Source organism: Loxodonta africana, chromosome 24, assembly GCF_030014295.1.
Source record: "Loxodonta africana isolate mLoxAfr1 chromosome 24, mLoxAfr1.hap2, whole genome shotgun sequence".
Taxonomy (NCBI): Eukaryota; Metazoa; Chordata; class Mammalia; order Proboscidea; family Elephantidae; genus Loxodonta; species Loxodonta africana.
Window position 1 is genome coordinate 21,303,146 of NC_087365.1, and position 24,297 is coordinate 21,327,442.

Genomic DNA, 24,297 nt, shown 5'->3' on the forward strand with positions numbered 1-24,297 from the left:
ACACACGAGACTCCTTAAGGACATCTATATAGAAGTTGGAGCCCTGGTGGTGCAGTGGTTAAGAAATCGGCTGCTAATCAAAAAGGTCAGCAGTTTGAATCTACCAGCAGCTCCCTTGGAAACCCTATGGGGTAGCTCTGCTCTGTCCTGTAGGGTCCCTACGAGTTGGAATCAACAGATGGAAATTTTTTTTTTTTAAACATATGTTATTAAATATGTTTTATATGTTCAATGGTTTCTTTTGCTTTTATATTATACATAATTATATATAATATATAAAAAATATATAGATACTGATTATTGCTGATATAGAAAAATGATTTTTAAATTTTAAATTGTATCCATCCACCTAACTGAATTCTTTTTTGTTGTATGTTTTTCAATTGTCTCATGATCAGCAAATCATTTTTTTAATCTTCAAATATTTATAGATTTTACTTCTTTCCTTGTGTTGCATTAAAACTCACTAAGATAGACTATGGTTGGGAGAAGAATGTGATTGGGGGCAGAGACGGGTTACCCAATAAGCAAGGTACGCACGGCCTTGATTGTGTTTACTCTGTGGCGTATGAAACTGTGCAGTATAGGTTAGTGAGTAAGCACAATTAAGCCCATGCGTACCTTGTTATTGTAAAATGCCATGTGCTGTGCTTACTGGTTAATCTGGTTAGGAGTGAGGTTGGGAGAACAAAGCAAGGAACTGGAGACTAGATTCCCATCCTGGCTCTATCACAACCTATGACTGGACCTCCATGGGCCTCTTTCCACACCTGCTAAATTAAGGTGTCAACTGAGCTGCTTTCGAAAGCACTTTGCATCTTTGATTATCATCTGTGTAATTTTCTAAAATTCTCCACCTTAGGTTTGCCAGGGTTAGTACTAACTCTTTCATCTCACCTCTGGATGATAGTAAATTTAACTTGCCCATGGCCCATCAATATATTTTTGTGTGAGTAATGAAACAGTAGAGCATGATACTATCATTGGAATATAAGATGTGGCCAGAAGTCCCATGGAAAACCCCTCTGCACAGGAAGAAAGGATAAATCTGGAGAGGTGTCATTCCTGAATACTAGAGGTAATGAAAGCAAAGCCTCCAGGTTATGCAATCAACTTTTCAATTAGAATGTTTCTCTCCCTCTTTAATTGTGCATAAATTTACAGCAACCAAGGAGTGAATAAAGAAGTAACAGGAGAAGACTGGAGTAAGCAATGCAATAGAGCAGAAAGTGCACATTTACCTGACATCTATGAGGTAAAAGAGAAGGGAAACACATGATGTGAAACCAAAGGGGACAGGAATTTTAAAACAACAGATATTAAACCTGGGTAGCCGGAGTGGAGATAGCTGTGCAGGGTATGTGCACCCAAGGCCAAAGAGAGGGGCGCGCATTTGAGACTCTGCTTGTTGGGGTCATAGTAGAAGCATGTGCATAATCATATTTGCCTGGGTTTTGAAAAAATGGGTTAATGATTTTAAGAGATAGGTAGCAAATGTGGTGCAAAATTCAAAGAGAACAAGAGGATACTGGGTGGCACCCATGTCTCCCTTTATCGCATTGTAATGCAGTTTTACTCGTTCAAATTTACTTACATTTTACTCGCGTGTGAACCTGTGCACTACAAATTTAATTCCTCTTACTGAGAATAAGGTTCCAAGCTACGAATACAGGCTTCTTTAGATTAGAGATCTGTACTGAAGCGGTAAGTGAACCGACCTTTCCAATGCGTTTATACTTATGTATGAATTTATGCACACATGGATACGTGGATGGCTGGATGGACGGACAGGTGGATGGAGTGCTACTTTTAAAGCCACTGCCCTCCAATTTCAAGAGATAAAAGACATTAAAAAGAAGGTCTGAGTTTCTACTCCACTCTTTAATAAGTGAGTGAATACCATAATTCCACGACTGGAAATCCAGGTGTTAAAATCGTTCTCAAAAGGCAGTCTCTAGGTTTCCTAACTAAATTATCTTTAATTATCAGATAGAACGTTCCTAAAGAATCCTGGTCCAAACAATGACAAGAGTATACTCTAACTGATGGCCACGCTTGATGTCTTTACTTCAGCTCTTGTAAAATCTCTCAAAATAGCTTTTATCACATTTTAAGTTTGCCGGTTGTTGTTGTTAGCTGCCATTGAGTTCACCCTCGACTCATGGTGATCCCATGATGCACAGTGAAACAAAGTCCTGTCTGGTCCCGTACCATCCCCATGATAGGCTGCAGATCAGGCTGCTGTGATTCACAGGGTTTTCAGTGGCTGATTTTCTTCCTAGTCTGTCTCAGCCTGGAAGCGCCACTGAAACTTTTTCAGCATCATAGCAACATAGAAACCTCCACTGACAGATGGGTGGTGACTGTGTATGAGGTGTATTGCTAGGATTCGAACCTGGGTCCTTCACGTGGAAGATGAGAATCCTACCACTGAACACCACTGCCCCCATAGTTTTGCCAGTAGAGCACACATATTAAGGATATAATAAAGCTCTGACCAGCACATCAAACACAATATATTTAGGCACAAATATTGAATCAAAAGAAAAAAACATTTCTAAATCTCCCAGCCTAAGCCCCAGCTCTGTGGTTCCATCAGGACACTGGGAACATCTGCAGATCACATGGCATACTTTGCTAACTAACACTGGGGCCTTGCAGAGGGATGCGTTCACCCATCGATACATATAGAAGATGAACCTATCAAAGTGCCAGAAAAGTGATCATTTACAAGCAAGCCTAATTGATTTGCCTATTGAAATATTTTATTTTCGAGAGAGGGAATCATTTTCTAGGAGTAGTGAGTTTTTGCCCATGGTGATGGAAAAATGGACATTAACTAAGGGTTATACAACTTGACTAATGTAACTGATATCACTAAGTGGTACATCAGAAAAAGGAAGAAATGGCACATGTTATGTTATATATAATTTTGTAGCAACAACAAACACAAAGGGCACAGCTATTGATACTGCTTAGGTATAACCAAACACCTTATGGGATTCATTTTCTTTGTTCGATGGTTTAGGATCATGGTTTTATGGGGCAATCCAGTCAATATTGTTTTTAGCATTTCTGCTCTACCTCCAAATGTGGGGGACAATGCCTGGGGTTTTAAAAGCTTACAGTGCAGCCACCTGAGATATAATGATTGGTCTCTATTTGCCTGGAGCAGCAGCAGAAAAAGGAGACCCAGGAATCAGAGAAGGAACTGAACTTCAGATCTAATTGCCTCCATGAGCTACTGCCTCCTTTGCCAAGAGATCAGAAGAACTGGATGGTACCCGGCTATCAGCTACTGTTATTGAACATTTTGAACTCAATAGATGGGGGGGAAATGTGGAACATATTTTAAAATTCCTATGGTATCCAGACTTACTGGACCCATTGAAACTGGCAGGACTCCTGAATCTACTGCCCTGAAACAATCTTTAAACCTTGAACCAAAATTATCCCCTAAAGTCATCTTTAAACCAAACAATAGTTCAGCTCAATTATAAAAAAAAATTTACATTAAGGATAGGGATCTTTTAATGAATTATCTACTTGAGATCAAATTGACAACAGTAACTCTAAAGCATAGATGAGAAGGGGGCAGTGAGTCTAAGTTAACTGGGGTGAAAGAATTCAGGTAGAGATAGTGATGACACAACATGAAGAATGTAACCAATGTCACCAAATTGTACATGTAGAAATTGTTGACTAGGTATAGGTGTATGTTTTGCTATGTACATATTTTCACCAAAAATTAGAAAAAAAAATTTACAGGCAATCTTATAAAAAGGGTAATCTGAGCACTTAAGTATGAAGCAGAAAAAACAAATTTCTGTCTGGCTCAGCAGATTTGAGCTTATCTTTCAGCCAAGAAACAGCAAACATTTCTTCTTCTAAAAATGTGAGTTTAAAGGCTGTGCCTAAAAAAACTTGCCAAAGCTTTCTATAAGAGGTCACATTTGGTAGAGAAAATTATAAGAGAAAACAGGAAAAGGCTGACTCCACCTAAGCAAGTGTGCCTTTTGTTCCTGTGTGACTCAACATTCACGAAATTGTTATTCGACTCATTACTAACATCTATCTGTAACAGCAGGTGTTGGGTCAGGAGAGGACACCATGTCCAGGAAACATGAAATCAGGTTAGAAAACTCCCAGGCGACTAATTCCCTTTCAGTTGACTCTGAGTAGCTCACACTGCCTACCACAGCCCCTGAAGTGTCACCCATGAAATGGTTATAATTTAAGTAACAGCAGAAATTCTTCCCAAACCACTCTCCCTACAGGCAAGGAACCACACAGAAAAGGAAAGTGTCCTAGCCTTTCTAACTCTTAAAAGAAATGGACAATTTCCTTGTAATTGCTTCAAAATTCTACTCCCTGTAAGATTGGTTTTAAAAGCTTCTTTCAAAGTTGTGCTTGCTGTTCACACCTTCCCAAGATGGCGGCTGGGTCCGTGTAGGAACTCAGTGGTCTTCAGAGGGGAGAGAAGAGCAACAGACTGATCTACACAGCTTCCTTCTGGGTCCTCACAGGTTTCTGCCATGAAACGGTGGTTGTAGATTTCTCCATGGACTAATGACTGATAGCCATTTGGGGTGACTTATGCGCTGGTGGCCACTGTTGAGTCCATTCTCCGGGGCAACTGACCTTAGTCATGAAGTGACCGAGTGAGCTTCTTTGTCTTAGTAGGCTTCCACCAGTCCCTTCAACACCATTTCCCATCAGCCCTGAGTCCTGTCCAGAATCCTCCAGGTTATGGTCAGAGAGCAGATGTCAGAGAGATACACACAAGTCTCACCTCTTGCTCTTTTTCTTTCTCCTCTTCTTCCCACAATTTCCATGGTTGAAAGCAGTGGGCTTTCTACTTCTTCTATGCCACACCTTGAGTTCTGTCACCCTGGGGTATGTAGTAAGACTAGCCCCTCAGGCCAGGCTGCTGTGTAAAACAAAGCTAAAGAAAGTTGGATAAATCCTTTTCTCCCATGCAACCTGAGGTTTTAAAGATTTCTGTTCTGCTTTTTAACGGAGATTCCCTCCATTAGGAAGCCTCACCCTTTCCTTTCCTGGAGCCCTGACTCAGGAAGATAGTGGAATGTCTTTAAGGGAAAAGAAGATAAATCAGTTTGTTATTTGACAAATATTTCCCCTGGTACATGAGGCAGAGTAAATCACAGGAAAGTCAATGTGGAAGTCTCTTGATCTATATAGATGCTTTGCTCTAGCAGCCAGGCAGGCCTTGGGGCCTGCTATGAGCTCTGAGGATCACAATGTAAGTTGCATAAATATGATCGCTTTATGTACTAAATAACAAAACAAAAATAAAAGCAAACAACAACCTAACATTTAAACAGAGTCTAGGGAAACCTATTGTCATAGTTCTTGATAGTTTATGCTGCACACTCATAAAGCTATTGGTGTTCCACTGAATATTGATTCATTAGAGGAAAAAAATCCTGCCAACCATTAGAATAGGTGGAATCTACGTTTCCCGACTCTTCTCTGGCAATCATTTTATATAGTAGATCACGATAAACTAAAATGGATCATAAATTAGCATTCATTAATCCCTTCTCAACTGGGTTTTTGCCTCTATTCCTTACATCCCCCATACTATTATTCCAGATCCCTGTTTCCCTTCAAGTCTAAATTTTCTGGAAGAGTGTACAGACAAGCTGCCTCCTATTCCTTCTTCTTGTTCACCTCACTCTTATCTGGCTCCCACCCCGACCTCTCCACTGACCCCTCACTAATGCCAGGCTGACTAATGACTTCCTGGTTACTAAAGCTAAAGGACATTTTTCTGTACCCCTCCGGTTGGCTTGGACATTGTAGGTCATGCCCTTTGTTACTGTTTGTTACCTCTGAGTTGCTTGGACTCACGGTGACCTTATCTATAATAGAACAAAACGTTGCCTGGTCCTGGACGATGTTCATGACTGTTGGTAATTCTGAGTCCACTGTTGCAGCTATTATGTAGTGCCTTCCTGCCTGGGGGGCTCAGCTTCCAGCTACATTAGACACTGCTCTGTTATAATTCATAGGGTTTTCCTTGGCTGATGTTTGGAAATAGATCATCAGGCCTTTCTTCCTAGTCTGTCTTAATCTGGAAGCTCTGCTGAAACCCTCCACCACGATGACCCTCCTGGTATTTGAAATACTGATGGCATGGCTTCCAGCATCAGAGCTATATGCAAGCCGCTATAGTAGGACAGACTGACGGATCAGTGCTGGGCTTCCCTTCATATTCATGCATTCTTTTTTTCTCTTAGCTTTTGTGATACCCTTGGTTTTTCTTCCACCTCACAGATTGTACCTTTTCTGTCTTTTACATGCTTTTCGTCGCTATGAGTCGGAATCGACTCTACGGCACTAGGTTGGGTCTCCCCTATTAGATCTCTTAAAGTTAAGAGTTATCCAGAAATAAGTCCTGGGATCCCTTCTCTTCTCTCCATAAATGCCGAGCATTTAAGCCTTTCCAAGGAGTCCTGGTCACAGAATGGTTAAGAGCTATGGCTGCTAACCAGAAAGGTCGGCAGTTCAAATCTACTAGCTGCTCCTTGGAAACCGTATGGGGCAGTTCTACTCTGTCCTATAGGGTCACTATCAGTTGAAATCGACTTGACGGCAATGGGTTTGGTTTTGGTTTATGCTTAAATTCTGTCTAGATTCATGATTCTCAGACTTTTATGCCTATAAGTTTCACCAGGAGAAAGTGTAAAAAATTTAAATCATTTAACCTTGTCTGTTTGAATTCCTTCTTCTACAGTCACCCTCATAATAGCCTCATAAAAAGTTATGATGGTAAAAGAAATTATACACGAACAGAACTTTATTCATAAAACAAAATGTGCTGTGGTATAAATTCGAAGTGAAAGGCCTGGGCAGGAAATTGAATGTTGTCAGCTATTTGCTACATGATAAGTCACTTTAACTTTTTGGGCCTTACATTTTAGGCACCACAGGTGTGACTTAGTTATATTTTATTTTATAAAAGGTTGAATTTAAATTCTTCCAAATAGAATTTCATGTTCAAAGTCAGAGCAACTCCTTACTTGTTTGGAGATGGTAGAAGGAAAACATTGCAATAAGATGTTTCCTACAGAAAATAAAATATTATCTGAAATCTTCTCTTTACCTCTAAATGTATTCTATTTCAATTATTGTGATTTAAAACTTTTAGTAGGGAAAAAATGGTCTCTCTAAGTCAAATGGGGGCCCTGTTGACGCAGTGGTTACGAGCTTCGCTGCCAAGCAAAAGGTCAGCAGTTTGAATCCACCAGCTGCTCCTTGGAAACCCCATGGGGCAGTTCTACTCTGTCCTACAGAGTTGCTATGAGTCAGAATCACTCGACAGCAGTGGGCTTTTTGGTAAGTCAAATGTGGCCAGGGTTAGTTATAGTATTAGTTGTGGGGTAGTATTAGCAGTGGGAGGAGTATTACATTATAGCTGAAGCAATTTTCAGGTAGAAATTCCTGTGTAGATTAGAAAAATTATTTTAGGGGACCTTTCTGTTGTCCAAAAGATATTTTATACCCAGGGCCTGAGAGTTCATAGGTCAGCAGGGCTGTGCAGCCTCTCTCTGCTGAAGGAAACAAAGAAAAAAAGGTTTAAAAAAGGTAATAGTTTCAGGGGTTCATCCACCCTTCATGGCTCCAGAAAGTCTAAACCTTAAACCAAAAATATCCCAACATCATCTTAAAACTGAACAATAGTCCAGCTTAACCAGTAAAGAGGTCTGCCTTGCATGTTATGCTCTTTTAAGAACTATCTGTATGGGACCAAATTGACAGCAGCAACTTGGAAGATTAGACAGGAGCCTTAGGGGGCAGTGAGTTTATGTTGAAGAGGGAGGAACAACTCAGAAAAGGAGGGTGACAATGGTTATACGACCTGAAGAATGTGATCAATGTCACCAAATTGTACATACAGAAGCTGTTGAATTGGTGTATATTCCCAACCATAACAACAAAATAAATAAAACTTAGAGAAAAAAAAAAAAGATAATGATGCTTCAGTAGAAAGTTTTGTTTTGCTTTTCCTTTTTTTTTTTTTAAGGATGGTTAATATTTTCAACTAAGGTCAGTTGCCACCGGAACTATGCATAAATCCCGGGAAAACCCTATGCCACACAAGGATAAGGTTTATGCTGGTGGTGTGCTGGTAAATGTTTAACAGCTGACTTTCCTTGGGGAGGGGAGGAAACCTGATTTGTAGCATTTGCTGATTTCCCTGGTGTAAACACCCCCAGCATGGTGGATATCAGGCTACCAAAGCGGTGACAGCGAACAAGGAGCTGGGAAAAAATGCATCATAGCACACCATTATGGCCATCATACAGACAATCAAACCCACTCCCGTCAACTCCAACTCATAGTGACCCTATGGGACAGAGTGGAACTGCCCCCATAGAATTTCCAAGGAGCACCTGGTGGATTTGAACTGCTGGCCTCTTGGTTAGCAGCCGTAGCTCTTAACCACTAAGCCACCAGGGTTTCCATGCAGATAACAGTAGATGAAATTACCTTAAGAGTACAGACAGTAGTAAAATATATTAAATGATTACCGATGAGTATTTATTGCCTTTGTTTTTAATATAATTTATTTAATTGTAAGTTTATATAATTTACTTTTTAGTGATGTCTGTGCTTAACTACCAGCTCACAAAACCCCTGAAAATTTAACAATCAACTCCACCTCCATCTTACCAATGGTTTGACCTTAAAGAATAAAGGAAAATCAGTATTTCCTTAAGCAATTTTTCATTACATTTGAGTTTCGTGAGGCAGATACCTGGGATTAGATGCTGGTTATACTTGTTAATTTTCTAGGACCTTATGTTGTTTATCAAGGAGCCCTGGTGGCGCAGTGGGTTAAAGTGTTGGGTTGCTACCTGAAAGGTCGGCGGTTCGAACCCACGAGCTACTCCACGGGAGAAAGATATGGCCGTCTGCTTCTGTAAAGATTTACAGTCTTAGAAACCTTCTGGGGGCAGTTCTAGTCTATCCTATGGGGTTGCTATGAGTCATAATCGATTCGGAGGCAACGGGTATGTTGTTTATCAGTAAGTAAATCAAAGGCCATGATTAAAAACATCAGACGCTAGATTAATAAGCAATAGTTTCCTATAAAATTCATGTGGGATAAGCCACCTAGAGAAAAGATGTTTGCTTATGGAATGATATGTAAATAATGAATTACATACAGTTCCCTAACAGTAATATGATACTCCCACCTCAGGATTTTTCATAACGTCATGGGGAACTCCTTCCTGTCTCCTTCTCTGCTTCATAAACTTCTACTTCATCTTATAGTCCCAGCTCAAGGGTTATTGCCTCTGCAAAACTTTCCTTGATTTCCCCAAGTATGTATCGGTCTTTCCTCCCCTGTAAATAGATCTAATATAATGATGACAGCAGTGTTTTGTCCCCATTCAAATCCTTTGTACAGTACCAGTCACAGTTGAGTCCGTTCCGACTTAGGACGACCCCATGTGTTTCAGAGTAGAAATGTGCTCCAGAGGGTTTCCAATGGCTGTGATCTTTTGGAAGCAGATCACCAGGCCTTTCTTCTGAAGTGCCTGTGAAGGGATTGGAACCTCCAACCTTTTGGTTAACAGCCAAGTGCTTAACCTTTGGTACCACTCAGGGACTCTGAATTATACATTTTGTTTTGTTTGTTAGGTGCTGTTGAGTCCATTCTGACTCATAGCGACCCCATGCACAACAGAGTGAAACACTGCCCCATCCTGCACCATCCCCACAATTGTTGTTACACTTGAGCCCATTGTTGCAGCCACTGTGTCAATCCATCTTGTTGAGGGTCTTCTTCTTTTTTGCTGACCCTCTATTTTACCAAGCATGATGTCCTTCTCCAGGGACTGATCCCTCCTGATAACATGTCCAAAGTATGTAAGATGTGGTCTCATCATCCTTGCTTCTAAGGAGCATTCTGGTTGTGCATCTTCCAAGACAGATTTGTTCATTCTTTTGGCAATCCAGGTTATATTCAATATTCTTTGCCAATACCACAATTCAAAGGCATCAATTCTTCTTCAGTCTTCCTTATTTGTTGCCCAGCTTTCACATGCATATGAGGCAATTGAAAACACTATGGCTTGGGTCAGGCACACCTTAGTCCTCAGGGTGACATCTTTGCTCTTCTACAGTTTACAGAGATCTTTTGCAGCCAATTTGCACAATGCAACCCTTCTTTTGATTTCTTGACTGCTGCTTCCATGAGTGCTGATTGTGGATCCAAGTAAAACGAAATCCTAGACAATGAAATCCTTTTCTCCGTTAATCATGATGTTGTTTGTTGGTCTAGTTGTGAGGATTTTTGTTTTCTTTATATTGAGGTGTGTAACCACACTGAAGGCTTTGGTCTTTGATCTTCATCAGTAAGTGCTTCAAGTCCTCTTCACTTTCAGTAAGCAAGGTTGTGTCACTGCATAATGCAGGTTGTTAATGAGTCTTCCTCCAATCCTGATGCCCTGTTCTTCTTCATATAGTCCAGTTTCTTGGATTATTTGCTCAGCATACAGATTGAATAGGTATGGTGAAAGGCTACAACCCTGACACACACCTTTCCTGACTTTACACCAAGCAGTATCCTCTTGTTCTGTTTGAACAACTGCCTCTTGATCCGTGTACAGATTCCTCATGAGCACAATTAAGTGCTCTGGAATTCTCATTCCCTGCAATGTAATTCATAATTTGTTATGGTCCACAGTCGAATGCCTAAGCATAGTCAATAAAACACAGGTAACTATCTTTCTGGTATTCTCTGCTTTTAGCCAGGATCCATCTTATATCAGCAATGATATTCCTGGTTAACCTCCTTTTCTAAATCTGGCTTGAATTTCTGGCAGCTCCCTATCGATATACTGCTGCAGCTGCTTTTGAATGATCTTCAGCAAAATTTTGCTTGCATGTGATATTAATAATATTGTTTGATAATTTCCACATTTGGTTGGATCATCTTTCTTGGGAATAGGCATAAATATGGCTCTCTTCCAGTTGGTTGGCCAGGTAGCTGTCTTCCAAATTTTTTGGCATAGACAAGTGAGCACTTCCAGAGCTGCATCTGTTTGCTGAAACATCTCAGTTGGTATTAGGTCAATTCCTGGATCCTTGCTTTTGAGCAGCGACTTTGGTGTAGCTTGGACTTCTTCCTTCAGTACCATCAGTTCCTGATCACATGTTTCCTCCTGAAATGGGCGAATGTTGACCAATTCTTTTTGGTACAGTGACTCTGTATATACCTTCCATCTTCTTTGTATGCTTCCTGCATCATTTAATATTTTCCCTGTAGAATCCTTCAGTATTGCAATTCGAGGCTTGAATTTCTTCTTCAGTTCTTTCAGCTTGAATTATACATTAGAAATTAAATTTAAACATGTTCTCTACATGAGCTATCCAGTATGGTAGCCACTAGCCACACATGGCTGTTTACATTTAAATTGAAATAAAATTTAAAAATTCAGTTCTTCAGTTGCATTAGCCACATTTCAAATGCTTAATAACCACCATGGCTAGTGGATTCTGTATTAGACAGTTCAGACAAGTAACATTTCTATCATCACAGGAGGTTCTATTGAATAGTACTACACTAGACTACAAGAACTTGGGGAGGGGGAATTATATCTTTCTATATCTTTTTATATTCCCAGAACCTATTCCAATGCTTGGAGTATGGTACGCATTTGATAATTATTGGTTAAATTAATAAAGGAAAAATTTAACACTAGTCACCTAATTGTAGCTAAAGTATTCGTGGTTCCCAGAGACCACAGAAGTAAGCACACATATATAAGTTTATTTTTATTATTGACACCCAAAAAACTAAAAATGAGCAATTTTCATTTTCCCCAGGATGAGAACACCAACATGCATGAAGATATAATTACAGAATTCATCTCTCAGGTGTTAATATCCTGTCTATAGTTGTTAATTCTGAAGCACAATATTGATTCTAATTTATTTTTTCTAGGTCATCCATATCCCATTGTTTTATAAGTGACACTATGGACTCATTAAATCTTTCAGCATGATATTTATGCAACTCTATTAATGAGTCCTCCAACACCTTGAATTCTCTGGATCTCATACCTATTATTTTAGTGGCAAACTTCTGAATTTAATTAATCATATCTTTCATGGAACTCAAAGGAGATCATAAAAAGGTCACCCAATCGTACACAAGCCTCTGCTGGCAGATGGCCCCTTTGTCACCACGTTAAACGGTCTTCAGTAAGACACCATGGTAATCCTTGGGCAGCTATCTAGACATTTAGATATTCCTACTCAGAAAATTGTCTTTGTTTCTTGTTAAGATTTTTCATAATTTCATCCAAAGTAGATCTTCTGACTCTAACTTCAGACAGGAAGAACAGGGTCATTTGCCACATACTCTACAAAAGACCCTCCCTATGTGATGACTAAATTCTAAACACAATCCATAAGGAGACGATTCACTTCCAAGAAGCTTGAAGTCCTTAATTTTAAGAAGTTCCTTTATATATCTTCCGTATCCTCAGAGATAAATACTAAAATCCTAAAAAAAAAAAAAAAAAAAATCCTAGGGCCTACTAAATATCATTTGAATGAATAAGTAAAAACCATAAAAACAATTGCATAACAAAAACAGGTCCTAACCTCTTTGTTGACAACTCAGTACACAACTCTTCAAGTGGGAGAAATAGGCTTGATTAGCAAGGGCTGGGAGAAGCAGGATTTAAGAGGGGGGACGAATAGAGTGAGGAGAGAATAGGAAGAAGATCTCAAGTGGAGCAAATCCATTTAGTCTCTGGTTTGAACTCAGCAGCCACCCATATAAACTAGATGGTAAATTACTGGAGAAGAAGAGAGGGAGGGAGGTACACTAAGGCTGGTAAGGGCGGGTGGACTCTCCTTTGATCCTGCTGCTTCAGAGAAGGGAACTGTAAGGCTTCAGCAGCCATAGACAGAGCCTTCCCCCTGGCCCTGCCAAAGGGGGAAAAGAAAAAAAGGAACTAGTTGCCCTCATGGAGCCCTGGTGGCGTAATGGTTAAGAGCTCGGCTGCTAACCAAATCCAAAAGTCGCTCCTTGGAAACCCTATGGAGCAGTTCTACTCTGCCCAATAGGGTTGCTATGAGTCGGAACTGACTCGATGGCACCTAACATCAACAACTGCCCTCATAGAAACCCGTGTGTTTCAGAGTAGGACTGTGCTCCATAGGGTTTTCATAGAAGGCTATGTCCAAATCCTCTTAACCCACCTGTGCAGGCTACAGCACACCCCCATGTCTCCCGCGACCTCTGCTTGGCATTGCTTCCCCTGCCTTTCAATAATAGGAGCTCTGGTAAACTGGTTTCCTGGAAGAGAGTCCTGTATCACAGTGCTGAAAGCTCTCTAAAATCTAGTCCTAAATGTTCTTCTCCAAGATATTTGTCAAAAACAAGGAATTCTGAGCCTCTTGAACATCCTGTCTGTGATGCTTAATGCCTCTTGCTATTATGGTCAGCTTGGGAGCTAAATCTCTGGCAGGATTTGGTTGTGATCTTGTGGAGGTTGGAGTATACCTCCAGCAGATGAAGCAATGCTTGGTAGATGTGTCTAGTATCCATCCCTTCTAACTGCTCAGAGTGATCTGTTTCCTTTCATGAGAGGCTCGTAGCCTCTCCATTTTACAGATGGATGTACTGAGGCTCAGGCGGCATACCTGATTGTTTGCCTGCCCACAGCAATGTGAGAAACAGATGTTATATACCCTGACATCTAGATTGTGGTTCAGATATTCACTAAGAAACCTGAAGGATACAATACACGCGGTATCCAAGGTTTAGCACTTCTTGTATGACCTTGGTAAAGTTCATTAATCTTTTGAAGTTCAGTTTTCTCAACTCTACTGTGGGGAGAATAAGATGATAACGTATGTGATGTGCACTGAAGGTGTTTGACAATGTAGCAAGTGCTCAGTAAATGTTAGTTGTTATTATTTTTACTATTATTTGTCAGGAAAAAAAAAAATAAGGCCCTTCCGTGGTCTTAAACGGCTCACTGTCTTTATTAAGCATGCAGGAACTGTGCTTTCTGTTCTTTTGTGCCCCCTATTGAAACTGGCATATCCTAGAATAAAGCATGCACTTAATAAATACTTGGCATAAATTTGTAATTTTCCAATGATATATCATCAATATTTTTAGAAATTGGTCGTTCTACAGCTCTTTATACAAAGGTTCATGGGTACACAAAATAAGTGAACATTCTTTTTGGTTTGTTTTTAGTCTTTCTCTACAGTGACTTGTAAGGAGCCCTGGTGGTACATTGGTTAAATCCTTGGCTGCTAACCAAAAGGTCAGCAGTTCAAACTCACCAGCTGCTCCTCTGGAGAAAGATATCTTGCATAAAGATTTATAGCCTTGGAAACCTTATAGGGCAGTTCTACTCTGTCCTACAGGGTCCCTGTGAGTCGGAATCAACTCAAGGGCAGTAGATTTGCTTTTGGGTTTACAGTGACTTGTTGCTATTAAAAAATAGAAGTTACCAGGGTTACAAGTATGACTCACTTGTTCAGTCTGACCTGTTAATCTCTAGTTGATAGAAGGAAGATATTTTTCATCAATAAAGATTCATTCACAAATTTTGGAAATGTGAAATTTCAATTTATGTGATGGGTACTCTTGATATAAATTAAAAAAAAATCAGTGTAACAGTTTTATGTACTATTAATTTTTATTTATCCATTCATTCTGTCTTCAGCTGTAGTGTATGAATAGAGATATTTATGGGGAAAGTAAACAAACGAGGAACATCTGGAAAAATTTTAAACTTGGGACAAAAAACTGGTGTTTATATGCTGCTTGAAAAGAACTTTTTGTCTTATTTTAAATGCAAAGTAGTTCATTTTTTTCTGTTTTAGCAACAAGGCATGTTTTTCCATGAAAAATATGAAATTGGTTTATTTTTATGACACTTTTTATAGGTGGAGAGCTAAAGGAACCAAACAAACTACATAAATAAATGATTTTTAATGTCTGGAGTTTTTTTTGTGTGTGTGTGTGGAGTGCTGGTGGTGCAGTGGTTAAGACCGTGGCCATTAACCAAAAGGTCTGCAGTTGGAATCCACCAGGCACTCCTTGGAAACCCTATGGGGCAGTTCTACTCTGTCCTATAGGGTCACTATGAGTTGGAATCAACTCAACGGCAATGGGTTTGGTTTGGTTTTTGGTATTGTGAGAATATTTATCTCTTTTGAAAATAAATATTCTTGCTAAGCAGGGAGCTCAGTTGACATTCTGAAGAGAATCCAAGTAGTGAACAGGCTATTATAAGACTGATAGGTCCCCGAGACAAAAAAACGTAACATTTACATCTCCATTGCATTTGGTCTGAAAAGCAAAACCTAAACACATGTTCTGATCTCGGCTACAATTTGCTTTCCTGAGAGAATTCCATATTCTAAGCGTGGTATTAAATGTTTACAACAGCTCCAAAGCTATCAGGACAGTAGCAAGTGTAACAAAAAGTCCACTGATGCTTGTAATCGATGATTTACAAAACAGTCTTAACATTTACAGCCGAATGAAGAAGACATTTTTTTAGGTCTCCCTGATGCCTTCCTGTAGAGGCCGGAAATTGATATTGCATAGCTCTTCCCCGAGTCCCACCTTCACCTCTAGGCTTTATCCCAAGGTCAGACTAGAAAATAAAAGGTATCAAAGGGCCAGGCTCATCATAAGGCCAAAAAGCTAAAATACAGTAAATACAATTAAAACACCATGAAGGCAACTTAAAGTTTCTTCTCGCAGGTGCTTAAGCTAGAAGTTAGGAACAGACTCAATCCTGGCAAGTCCAAATGTGGTTCACTGAGCTGTGGCAGCAGAGGCAGCACCTGGGGGCTTGTTAGAAATGCAGATTCTCGGCCCCACGCTGCGCCTGCTGAGTCAGAATCTGCATTTTAACAGGATCCCCAGGTAATTCACATACTCATTCAAGTTTAAAAAGCACTGAGCTAGGGCATAATTTTAAATGACAATTGTTTCAAAGGAAGAAGAAGAACTTAAACCTCAGTGAAGTCATCTTTGTTTTCGGTAATTCTTTGACATGAGCATAAACTGTCATATCACAGATCAACAAATGCTTGAAGAAAAAAACATTATAAGTTTCCCTGTAGAACTCTATTTTTACTACATCAGAAGAGAAGTTTGCTTTCTTTATAGTCACAAGAAGGCCTCTTTTCTCCCAGAAATGCACACCCCTTGGGGTTTAGCCCAGTTTCCTTATCAGCTAAAGGAATACAATAGAGTTCATGATGCTTCTCGTTCTGACAATGAAAAAAACCTGTAAATTTCAGGCTGAAGTTTGGTCCAATCAACAGCTCTAGCCCAGGCATCCCTATTAATGAGATGTTTCCAAGAGCTCTTGATTCTATAGAATCAGGAAATAACGAGCTGTTCCCTTAACTCAATACAGCATGTAGAAAAAAAAAAAAAGAATTTTGCTGGATTGTTAAAAAATTTAGTGTGGTAAACTTAGTGAAGTGGGATAAGAAGAATCCCTGAGTTAAGTTAATCCCACTGTTTTTTTTAAGATAATAGGACCAAGGAAAAATAGTATAGTGAGAAGTAAGAATGGAATAAATGTTTCAAAAATAGAATTGATAGTTTAAATGCAAGAGAGAAAGATGAAGGACAAAAAGGAAGACAGTTTTGCAAATATAGAAACAAACAGAAGAAAGGCAATATGGAAGAATGGAATTTATGTCAGGAAGAGAGAACACAGTGACAAAGACATAAAAACCAGAGAAAAGGCACGAAAGAATGAGAAGGGCACGTTAGGCGTGGCTGGAAAGTATAGAAGGAAAAAAAAGATGGTGGCGTAGTGAAAGAGAAGGCGAAGAACAAAGGAGCAAGTCCATGGTGCCTGAAAACCAGACGTCCACACACCACCCTTCTCTCAGAAGCGACCCCTCCCATCCAGTCCTACCTGGCTGGAAGGACGGTGGTCACCACTTGAGAGCTTGAGGGTTGGGGGGAGTAAACTTGGGGGAAACAGAGGGATCCTCATGGCAAGTTTCCGACAAGAATGAGGAGGAACCGTCCCCCTGTGTGGAAAAAAAGGGAGGCTGTCATTTTCGTGGTACTGAAATTGATTTCTAAGACAACTGGTGTTTCAAATTATTTGACTGGGAGGCCTCTCGACTGCCTTCTAGAATAGAGATTTAAAACTTCAAACAACTTTTATCTACCTCAACATCTCCAGTGTGGTGTGGCATCTGGTCTACCGGAAAAGCAGTGGAAATGGCAATTGAGCTGTCCTTGATTTTTCTCTACACTCCAAAGACTTGAAATGTTAAGTATGATCACAATTATTACTTTTGATAAATTCTCCACAAAATCCCACTACTACCAAGAAAAGATGGTGTTGAATTACTGACGACAGTTTGTTCACTTGAACAATACAGCTCAATGAGTCTGGGCTCAGATGGCTATCCTTTACTCCCCTAAAGATGGAGCTATCTTTTCCTACACAAAGTAAATTTTGTTAACCCTCTACATAAATCATTTATTCAACAAATACTTATGAGCACCAACCATGTGTCAGGTGCTGTTCTTGGGTGCCCAGAATGCAAGAGCATCAGTGAACATCAACGAACCAAACAGATAAAACCCCTCCCTTTGTGGAGCTTACATTCTAATGGAGAGAAGCCAACATTAACAACATCTTAAGAAAGAAGCAAATTAGATAGAAGGTGACAAATGTTATGAAAACAAAAGCAGAGCAGAATAAAAGGATGAGAGAGCAGTGGAGGGCGTTTGCAAATTTAAATGAAGTGGTCGTGGAAGGCTTCTTGGAGAAGGCAAATTTGAGCCAAGACTTGAAAGACGGGAAGAGTTGCCCAACTCAGACACCTGGAAGAGGAGCAGTCTGGGTGAAGGAAACGGACCCCATGCAAAAGCCCAAGGTGGGATTGGCCTGACTTGTTTGGGGACCAGCAAGGAGCCCAGAATGGCCTAAGCAAAGATCAAGTCAATGAGGTAGCAGGGAAGAGATGCAGTAAAATAGGATCAGATCATGCCAGACGTTGCAGGTCTTTGTAAGCACAGGGCTTTTATTCTGAGAGATGAGTACCATTGAAAGGTCTTGAAGAGAGAAGCAATGTAATTTATGTTGTAAAAGGATGCCTCTGGCTGCTGTGCTGAGACTAGACTGCAAGCGGACACAGGTGGAAACAGGAAGACCAGCTAGGACGTTAGTTAGAAACCCAGGTGAGTGATGCTTGTGACTTTGACCAGGGTGGTAGTACTGAAGTTGGTGCGCTAGCAGTTATAAGGATGTCTTAACTGCTTTATAATATTTTCAAGTCCTAGGATCTTTTGGTTCCACCTAAAACCCAACCAAAACCCAAACCCACTGCCGTTGAGTCGATTCTGACTCATAGCAACCCCATAGGACAGAGTAGAACAGCCCCGTACCACCTAAAACAAAGACCTAATAATCAACTGAGGAATTTCAATGTCTCTTTTGTATTCTGTATTTCCCAAAACCTAAGAGCTCCTTTTTTAAACAACAATAAATAAGAAAAAGGAAACAAATCCCCTTCAACCAAAGCTAGAATGTAATATATTTCCTATTACTTACATGTCACCAAAAAACATGTCTATGCTGCTGGTGACTCTCTTAGACAGGAATTCCCATATAGCTAGCAACATTCATTTTGATGCCAAAATGTTTGAACATGCTAAGCCTCCCTACAACTGTATAAAACTGTGCAAAGTGTGTGAGTGTGTATGTGAATGTGTGTGTGAGATGTATGAGTGTGAGCATGTTTATGTTGTACATGACTGCATGTGCATATGTGAGAATATGCATCTGTGGTATATGTGTATATGACAGCCATAAGGCTATATGATACAGAAACCATCAAAACTACCAAAAACATCATGAACTGTTCATCATTCTGTCATGACTCATTCATTAGCAAACGTTAAAGCCACCTCTATAGATAAGACCCTCTGTAGCATGAAAGTATTATTAGAGCCCTAGTTTCAGCTACAAATTCAATGACCTCCTTATTGAATTCTATCAGGTTATTCTCAGCTAATGAGTATAATAAAGACAGAACTCTAATGTCAATTGATTTCTGTTGACAGAAAATGTATAAACAGGACTTCAAGCAGTTTTAGTTTTGTTAAACTAAATCCTTAGGCATAATACATGGAAAATAGAGGATGTAACTCTTGCTCTTAGAAATTGCTTTCCCATTTTGCACTGAAACTTCCATGTATTTTCAGTGTACTGGTCCGTATTTGCCCTTTGTAATAGCCTCTTCTCTAGTCACTAAACGCCTCTTCATCAAATTTCAAAGCACCTACTCTATTCTCTCTGTGAATTTTTTGCAGCTAAACATTTCCTGGTTTGAGTTTGACTATCCTTTACCATAATGCTGATGGCAATGGAAAATCAGGCAATGATTTCCTGAGATCATTTACAGTTTTAAGTCCTTTGCTTTAAAAAGTATTTGGGATGTATGTGTGTGTGACAATTTTCACTAAAAAAATGTTTTTTTTTTTTAGTCATACCAAAGTAGGGCTTTACGAGCACACTGGATATATAGGGTCAAAAAACTAAATAGAATTGGCAAAATTGATATAAATCCTGCACCATCGCAGGCACAAAGAAATAGGAAACCCAAAGGTTTCCTGTTCCATCCATAGTGTGTGGAGTTGTGTACCAGGGGTGGGCAGATGAAAGCCCATCTCATTCTATTCCTGATGTTAAACTTGGTGATTGCTGGGAAAACACTGACACTCACCAACACACTCTATATACACATTCTACTCCAATAGGTGGGGAGCGTTCGCTTCTGACCCCGTACCCTGCATCCTCCATCCAATACACCTGCTGCCACATGCTCACATTTTCTCAGCCTTAAGAAAGAAAAATAAGGGCAAAAGGAATGGAAACAAAGTCAACAGAATAAAGCCAAGGAGGAGAAAGTAAGGGCATCCACAGGGGCAGATTATCCAACAGGCAAGGCTTACCTTGCCCAGCAGGTCATCTGTACTGAGCAATTTCACATTTTCAAAGATTCTGCTTCAAGGTATAGCTGGCATTTGTCTCTCTCCCAACCCCACAGCACCTTCCTAAAGAATCAAAGCCTCTTTTCAAATTTACAGTCCCTGACAGGGGTTTTTTTTTTTTTTTTGACAGGGGCAGATGACCCAGTAAGCAAGGTAATCAAGGGCTTACTTGTGCTTACTTGCTAATCTGTAGTCAACAATTTCACTATAGGTGATCTGGTAAGCAAAGTAAGCACTGTGCTTACCTTGCCTATTGGATAATCTTCCTCCTGGGTATCTGTTATTAAAAAACAAAAAAAACAAAAACCTGTTGTTGTTGAGTCGATTCTGACTCATAGCGACCCTATAGGACAGAGTAGAACTGCCCCACAGGGTTTCCAAGGAGCGGCTCGTGGACTAGAAGTGCCAGCCTTTTGGTTAGCAGCGTAGCTCTTAACCGCTTTGCCACAGGGACCAACAGATAACAGAAATCCATGAAGCCAGCTGGCGGGTACCATGCAGGTTTAAGGGGCAGCCTTCTCTCAACTCTAGCAATTTGTTTATATGTTTGCTCACTGTAACTATATAATTTTTTTAAGAGGAATTGAGTATATAGATTTTTTAAAATAAGAAATTTTACTATTTTTAAATAACAGTGTGATTGATGGCTTTGTAACGTGTCTCCTTGGCTAAACTGAACTACATTTCCCAGAATTCCCTTTCTGTACGTTTCCAGCTGGGGGGTGGTGCTCCAAGGGGGACTCTCCTGAGCGTTGAAGGGCTGATGAGGGAGCCGGCAGCCATTTTGTAACACACCCGCAATGATGCTGATTTTCTGACTTGTTAGCCCAAAGCAGCATCTGCGTCTGCAGTGAATACCCCTTTCCCTTGGATTTTCCTTTAATTGTTCTGACTCCTGGGCCAGGTGTGTGCATGCTGAGCTCTGTGGTGAAGGCCCCCCAGCTTTTCCGTAGTCGTCGTCAAGCCTGCTCATGATTCCTTTCCTGGCTGCCAGCTGTAGACTTACGGCATTGAACAAGGAGACAGCCTTATTGTGGAGATCGTTCAGCCAGCACCCACAATTACATAAGCCAATTCCACTTGAAACTCGAATGATACAGATGGTAACTAATTCAGAAGTTTTAACAACACGATTTCTGGTAATGGCTGGTTAGATTATTTGAACCATTCCTCCCCCTGAAAACAACTAAAAAAGCTGGATTCAATATTAAAACTATCTTCTTTAAATAATCTAAGAGCTACAAGAAAGTACAGAGAACATCGAACCTTGGGAGATAACAAGTGGAGAAGCTGCTTTTGCCCTGATGGGCTTTTACCAAAGCTGGACATTTTGAATTCTCCTTTGACAACCTTGAAAACTCAAAGCCTGCAGCCTACCCAAAGTGAAGAATCTAACAGGAAACTTTCCATACACTAAGCTAAAATAATGGATTGCAGATTTGAAAATGAACCAAATAAAACATCTAGAAAAAAAAAAAAATGCAAAGGCTCAAATTAAAAACTAAGTGGACTAGTGAAGTAGCAGATTAAGCAAAGAACTAGTGAATTAGGGAAAGGGTCAGAAAAAAATTGCCCACAGGAAAGATAAAAAGATGGAACATACTGAAAAGGGTTAGGAGACAGAGATAATGAGGTAAGAAGGTCCCATTTATTTCACATGCGAATGTAGCCCTGGTGACGCAGTGGTTTAGCAGCTCAGCTATTTACTGAAAGGTTGGCAGTTCAAACCTACCAGGCACTCGGTGTTTCCCTGAAGATTTACAGCCTTGGAAACCCTGTGGGGGCAGTTCTACTCTGCTATGAGTGGGAATTGACTCAATGGCAATGGGTTGGGTTTAGTTATATGTATTTGGAATCCTAGAAGGAAAGTAAAAAAAAAAAAAAAAGTGACAGAAGCTGTATTTGCTGATATGACAGCTGAGAATTTTTACATTATTAATTAAAGTTACCCCATTCAACCACTTTAAACACATATATAAATTATAGTAAAATTGCCTTAAATGTAAGAAAAAAAAAATCCTAAATGCAGCCAAAGAGGGAACAATACAGATTACAGGAGCTACGCTAAGAATAACAGTTAACTTCTCAACAATAGAAGCCAGAAGCTGGTGGAATTTTACCTTCAAAGCCTTAAAACCAGTGAAAATAGTATTCCAGAGTGAACTGAAGTAAAGACATTTTTAGGCAACAACAACAAAAAAATACCTAAAAGAGTTTACACCAGTAGATCCCATGAAAAGAACTTGTAAAGAACGTACTTCAAATGGCGGGGGGGGGGACCAAAAACAAAAAAATGATTCCACATGGGCAGTGTGAGACACAAAAAAGTATATGTAACACAGAAGGCTGTAAGTTTGTGGATAAATCTAAATGGACTCTGATTATATAACAAAATAATAATGCCTTATGGGTTTAAATTTTATAGAACTAAAATGTACTTCAAAATAAGCTGGGAGGGGATAAATGGAGTTTAAACTGTACTAAAGTCCTAGTACTGGCCAGAAAGAGAGTCAGTATGTCTAAGTTTTATATTCAGGAATACAACAAATATATTTACTTTTTTAAAAAAGGCAATCATTATACTGAAAAAAGTTAAAAAAGAAATTTCTTCTACCAAACAAATAGAAAAACAAACAATGTGTGGGTCAACCCAGATTTGACGATGAGCAAAACGTAGTCTGTAGGCAGCCAGTGTGGACTCTGTGGCCTGGCTTCTCCTATAAGGAAGTCCAGTGGGTGCTGGCCATCAAGGAGCAAAAGACTAGAAGAGGCACAAATTAATTATCTAAGAAAGAAGGTTTTGCCTTGAAAACACCATGCCTGAGTGAAATAAGTCAGACACAAAAGGACAAGTCTTGTAGAATCCCACTGATGCGAAATATCTACAATGGGCAAATGCATAGAGACCAAAGTTTACTAGTAGTTAACATGGCTGGTAGCAGGGGCAAGTGGGGAGGCATTGCTTAAGTGGTACTGCGTTTCTTTTCAGGGTGATGACAAATTTGGAAATGGATAATGGTGATGGTGGCACAACACAGTGAACATAATTAGTGTCAATGAATTACACACATAAAAATGGTTCGAATGGCAAATGTTTGTGTTATATATATGTATATATATATTCACCACAATAAAATCTTTTAAAAAGAATGATTTTATTTAAAACCCCAAGTCAGTCTTTTTTCCCCTAGAACATGGGAAAAACAGGACTAAGATATCAACCCCTGTAAGGATTCTGTCTCAGAGCCCGGCAGTAGGTCTGATAAGACTAACTTCACCCAGATGGATGAGTCACTCACCCTGTAACAAAGCTGTCGGGGGAAATGAGAAAAATCAGTCTATATTCCCCTGGTGAAGGACAAAAAAAAAAAAAAAAAAGAACCAGTAGCTAATAATGATATAAATTAAAATGCCCTCAGGCTTCCTGGAATTCTCTCTTACTGATGAGCTAAATTAAAACAGAAAATTTGTGTTCTAAGAAGCATCAAAGACAAATGAAATGTCAGAGACAAAGTAAATTACACATTTATTGACTGTTTCATGAGGTTGAGGGGAAGGTTCATTAAAAAGTTCCCCCAAAAGACAATTCTTCTTGTAATGAGAGCCAGCAGCTGCAAAGTGATCAATATACACAGGAATATTCTCAGCAGACGCAGGGCAACTCCTGATTAATGATGTTTCAGCATGTTAAACTTCTTTGAAGCATTCAGGAAAAAGGCAGAGGATTCTTTTCATAATGAATCAATGCACGGTTGAACGCATCTACAAAAGGTGTGATTTTTCACTGCACTGGTGGTTGGGTTATTCAGTTTTTGTTTTTTAACACTTTTTGCATACATACATTGGCTATTGGTTTTGGCAAACCCAGGTATGGAAATCCCAAGGAAACCAATTATGTCACTGATTTGGAAGACTGGCCAGGGTTTACTGCATCCATCTTAAGAACTTTGCAGCTGCAGTTTTCATAAAAAGACATATGTTTACCAAAACTGATAGCAACATACCGTCAGGGACTGAAATAAACACCTCACCACTGGAGAACATGCAGCTGAACATTTCTGCAGGATTTAGAACTCTACTGAAAAGGATCCAAGCATTCTCTTTTAAGAATGTCTACTGTTGTTTGTAACTTAATAAATTTCAGTGGGACTTAAACGCAGAGTAACGCACAATGTGATTTCATGTACAACTGAGAACCAGAATATTTATCCAGTTGCCTTCAGGGGCCACATAACTCC

The 24,297-nt window shown here is 39.7% G+C and overlaps 1 protein-coding gene across 5 annotated transcripts in view; it reads right to left on the bottom strand.

The window, feature by feature from the left end:
- PLCB1 (phospholipase C beta 1) overlaps nt 1-24,297 on the bottom strand; it is an 845,524-nt gene that overhangs the window by 92,253 nt on the left and 728,974 nt on the right. For 3 of the 5 annotated variants that reach the window (XM_064275783.1, XM_064275785.1, XM_064275784.1), the window contains exon 32: nt 16,962-17,079. The exons of 1 other annotated variant lie outside the window; for it this stretch is intronic. In XM_064275783.1, coding sequence (XP_064131853.1) covers nt 16,981-17,079 — 99 coding nt within the window. In that variant the 3' untranslated portion in view covers nt 16,962-16,980. Of the gene's footprint in view, nt 1-7,139; nt 12,548-16,961; nt 17,080-24,297 lie in introns of those variants that run through there. One more of the 5 variants, XM_064275786.1, reaches the window with a different exon arrangement.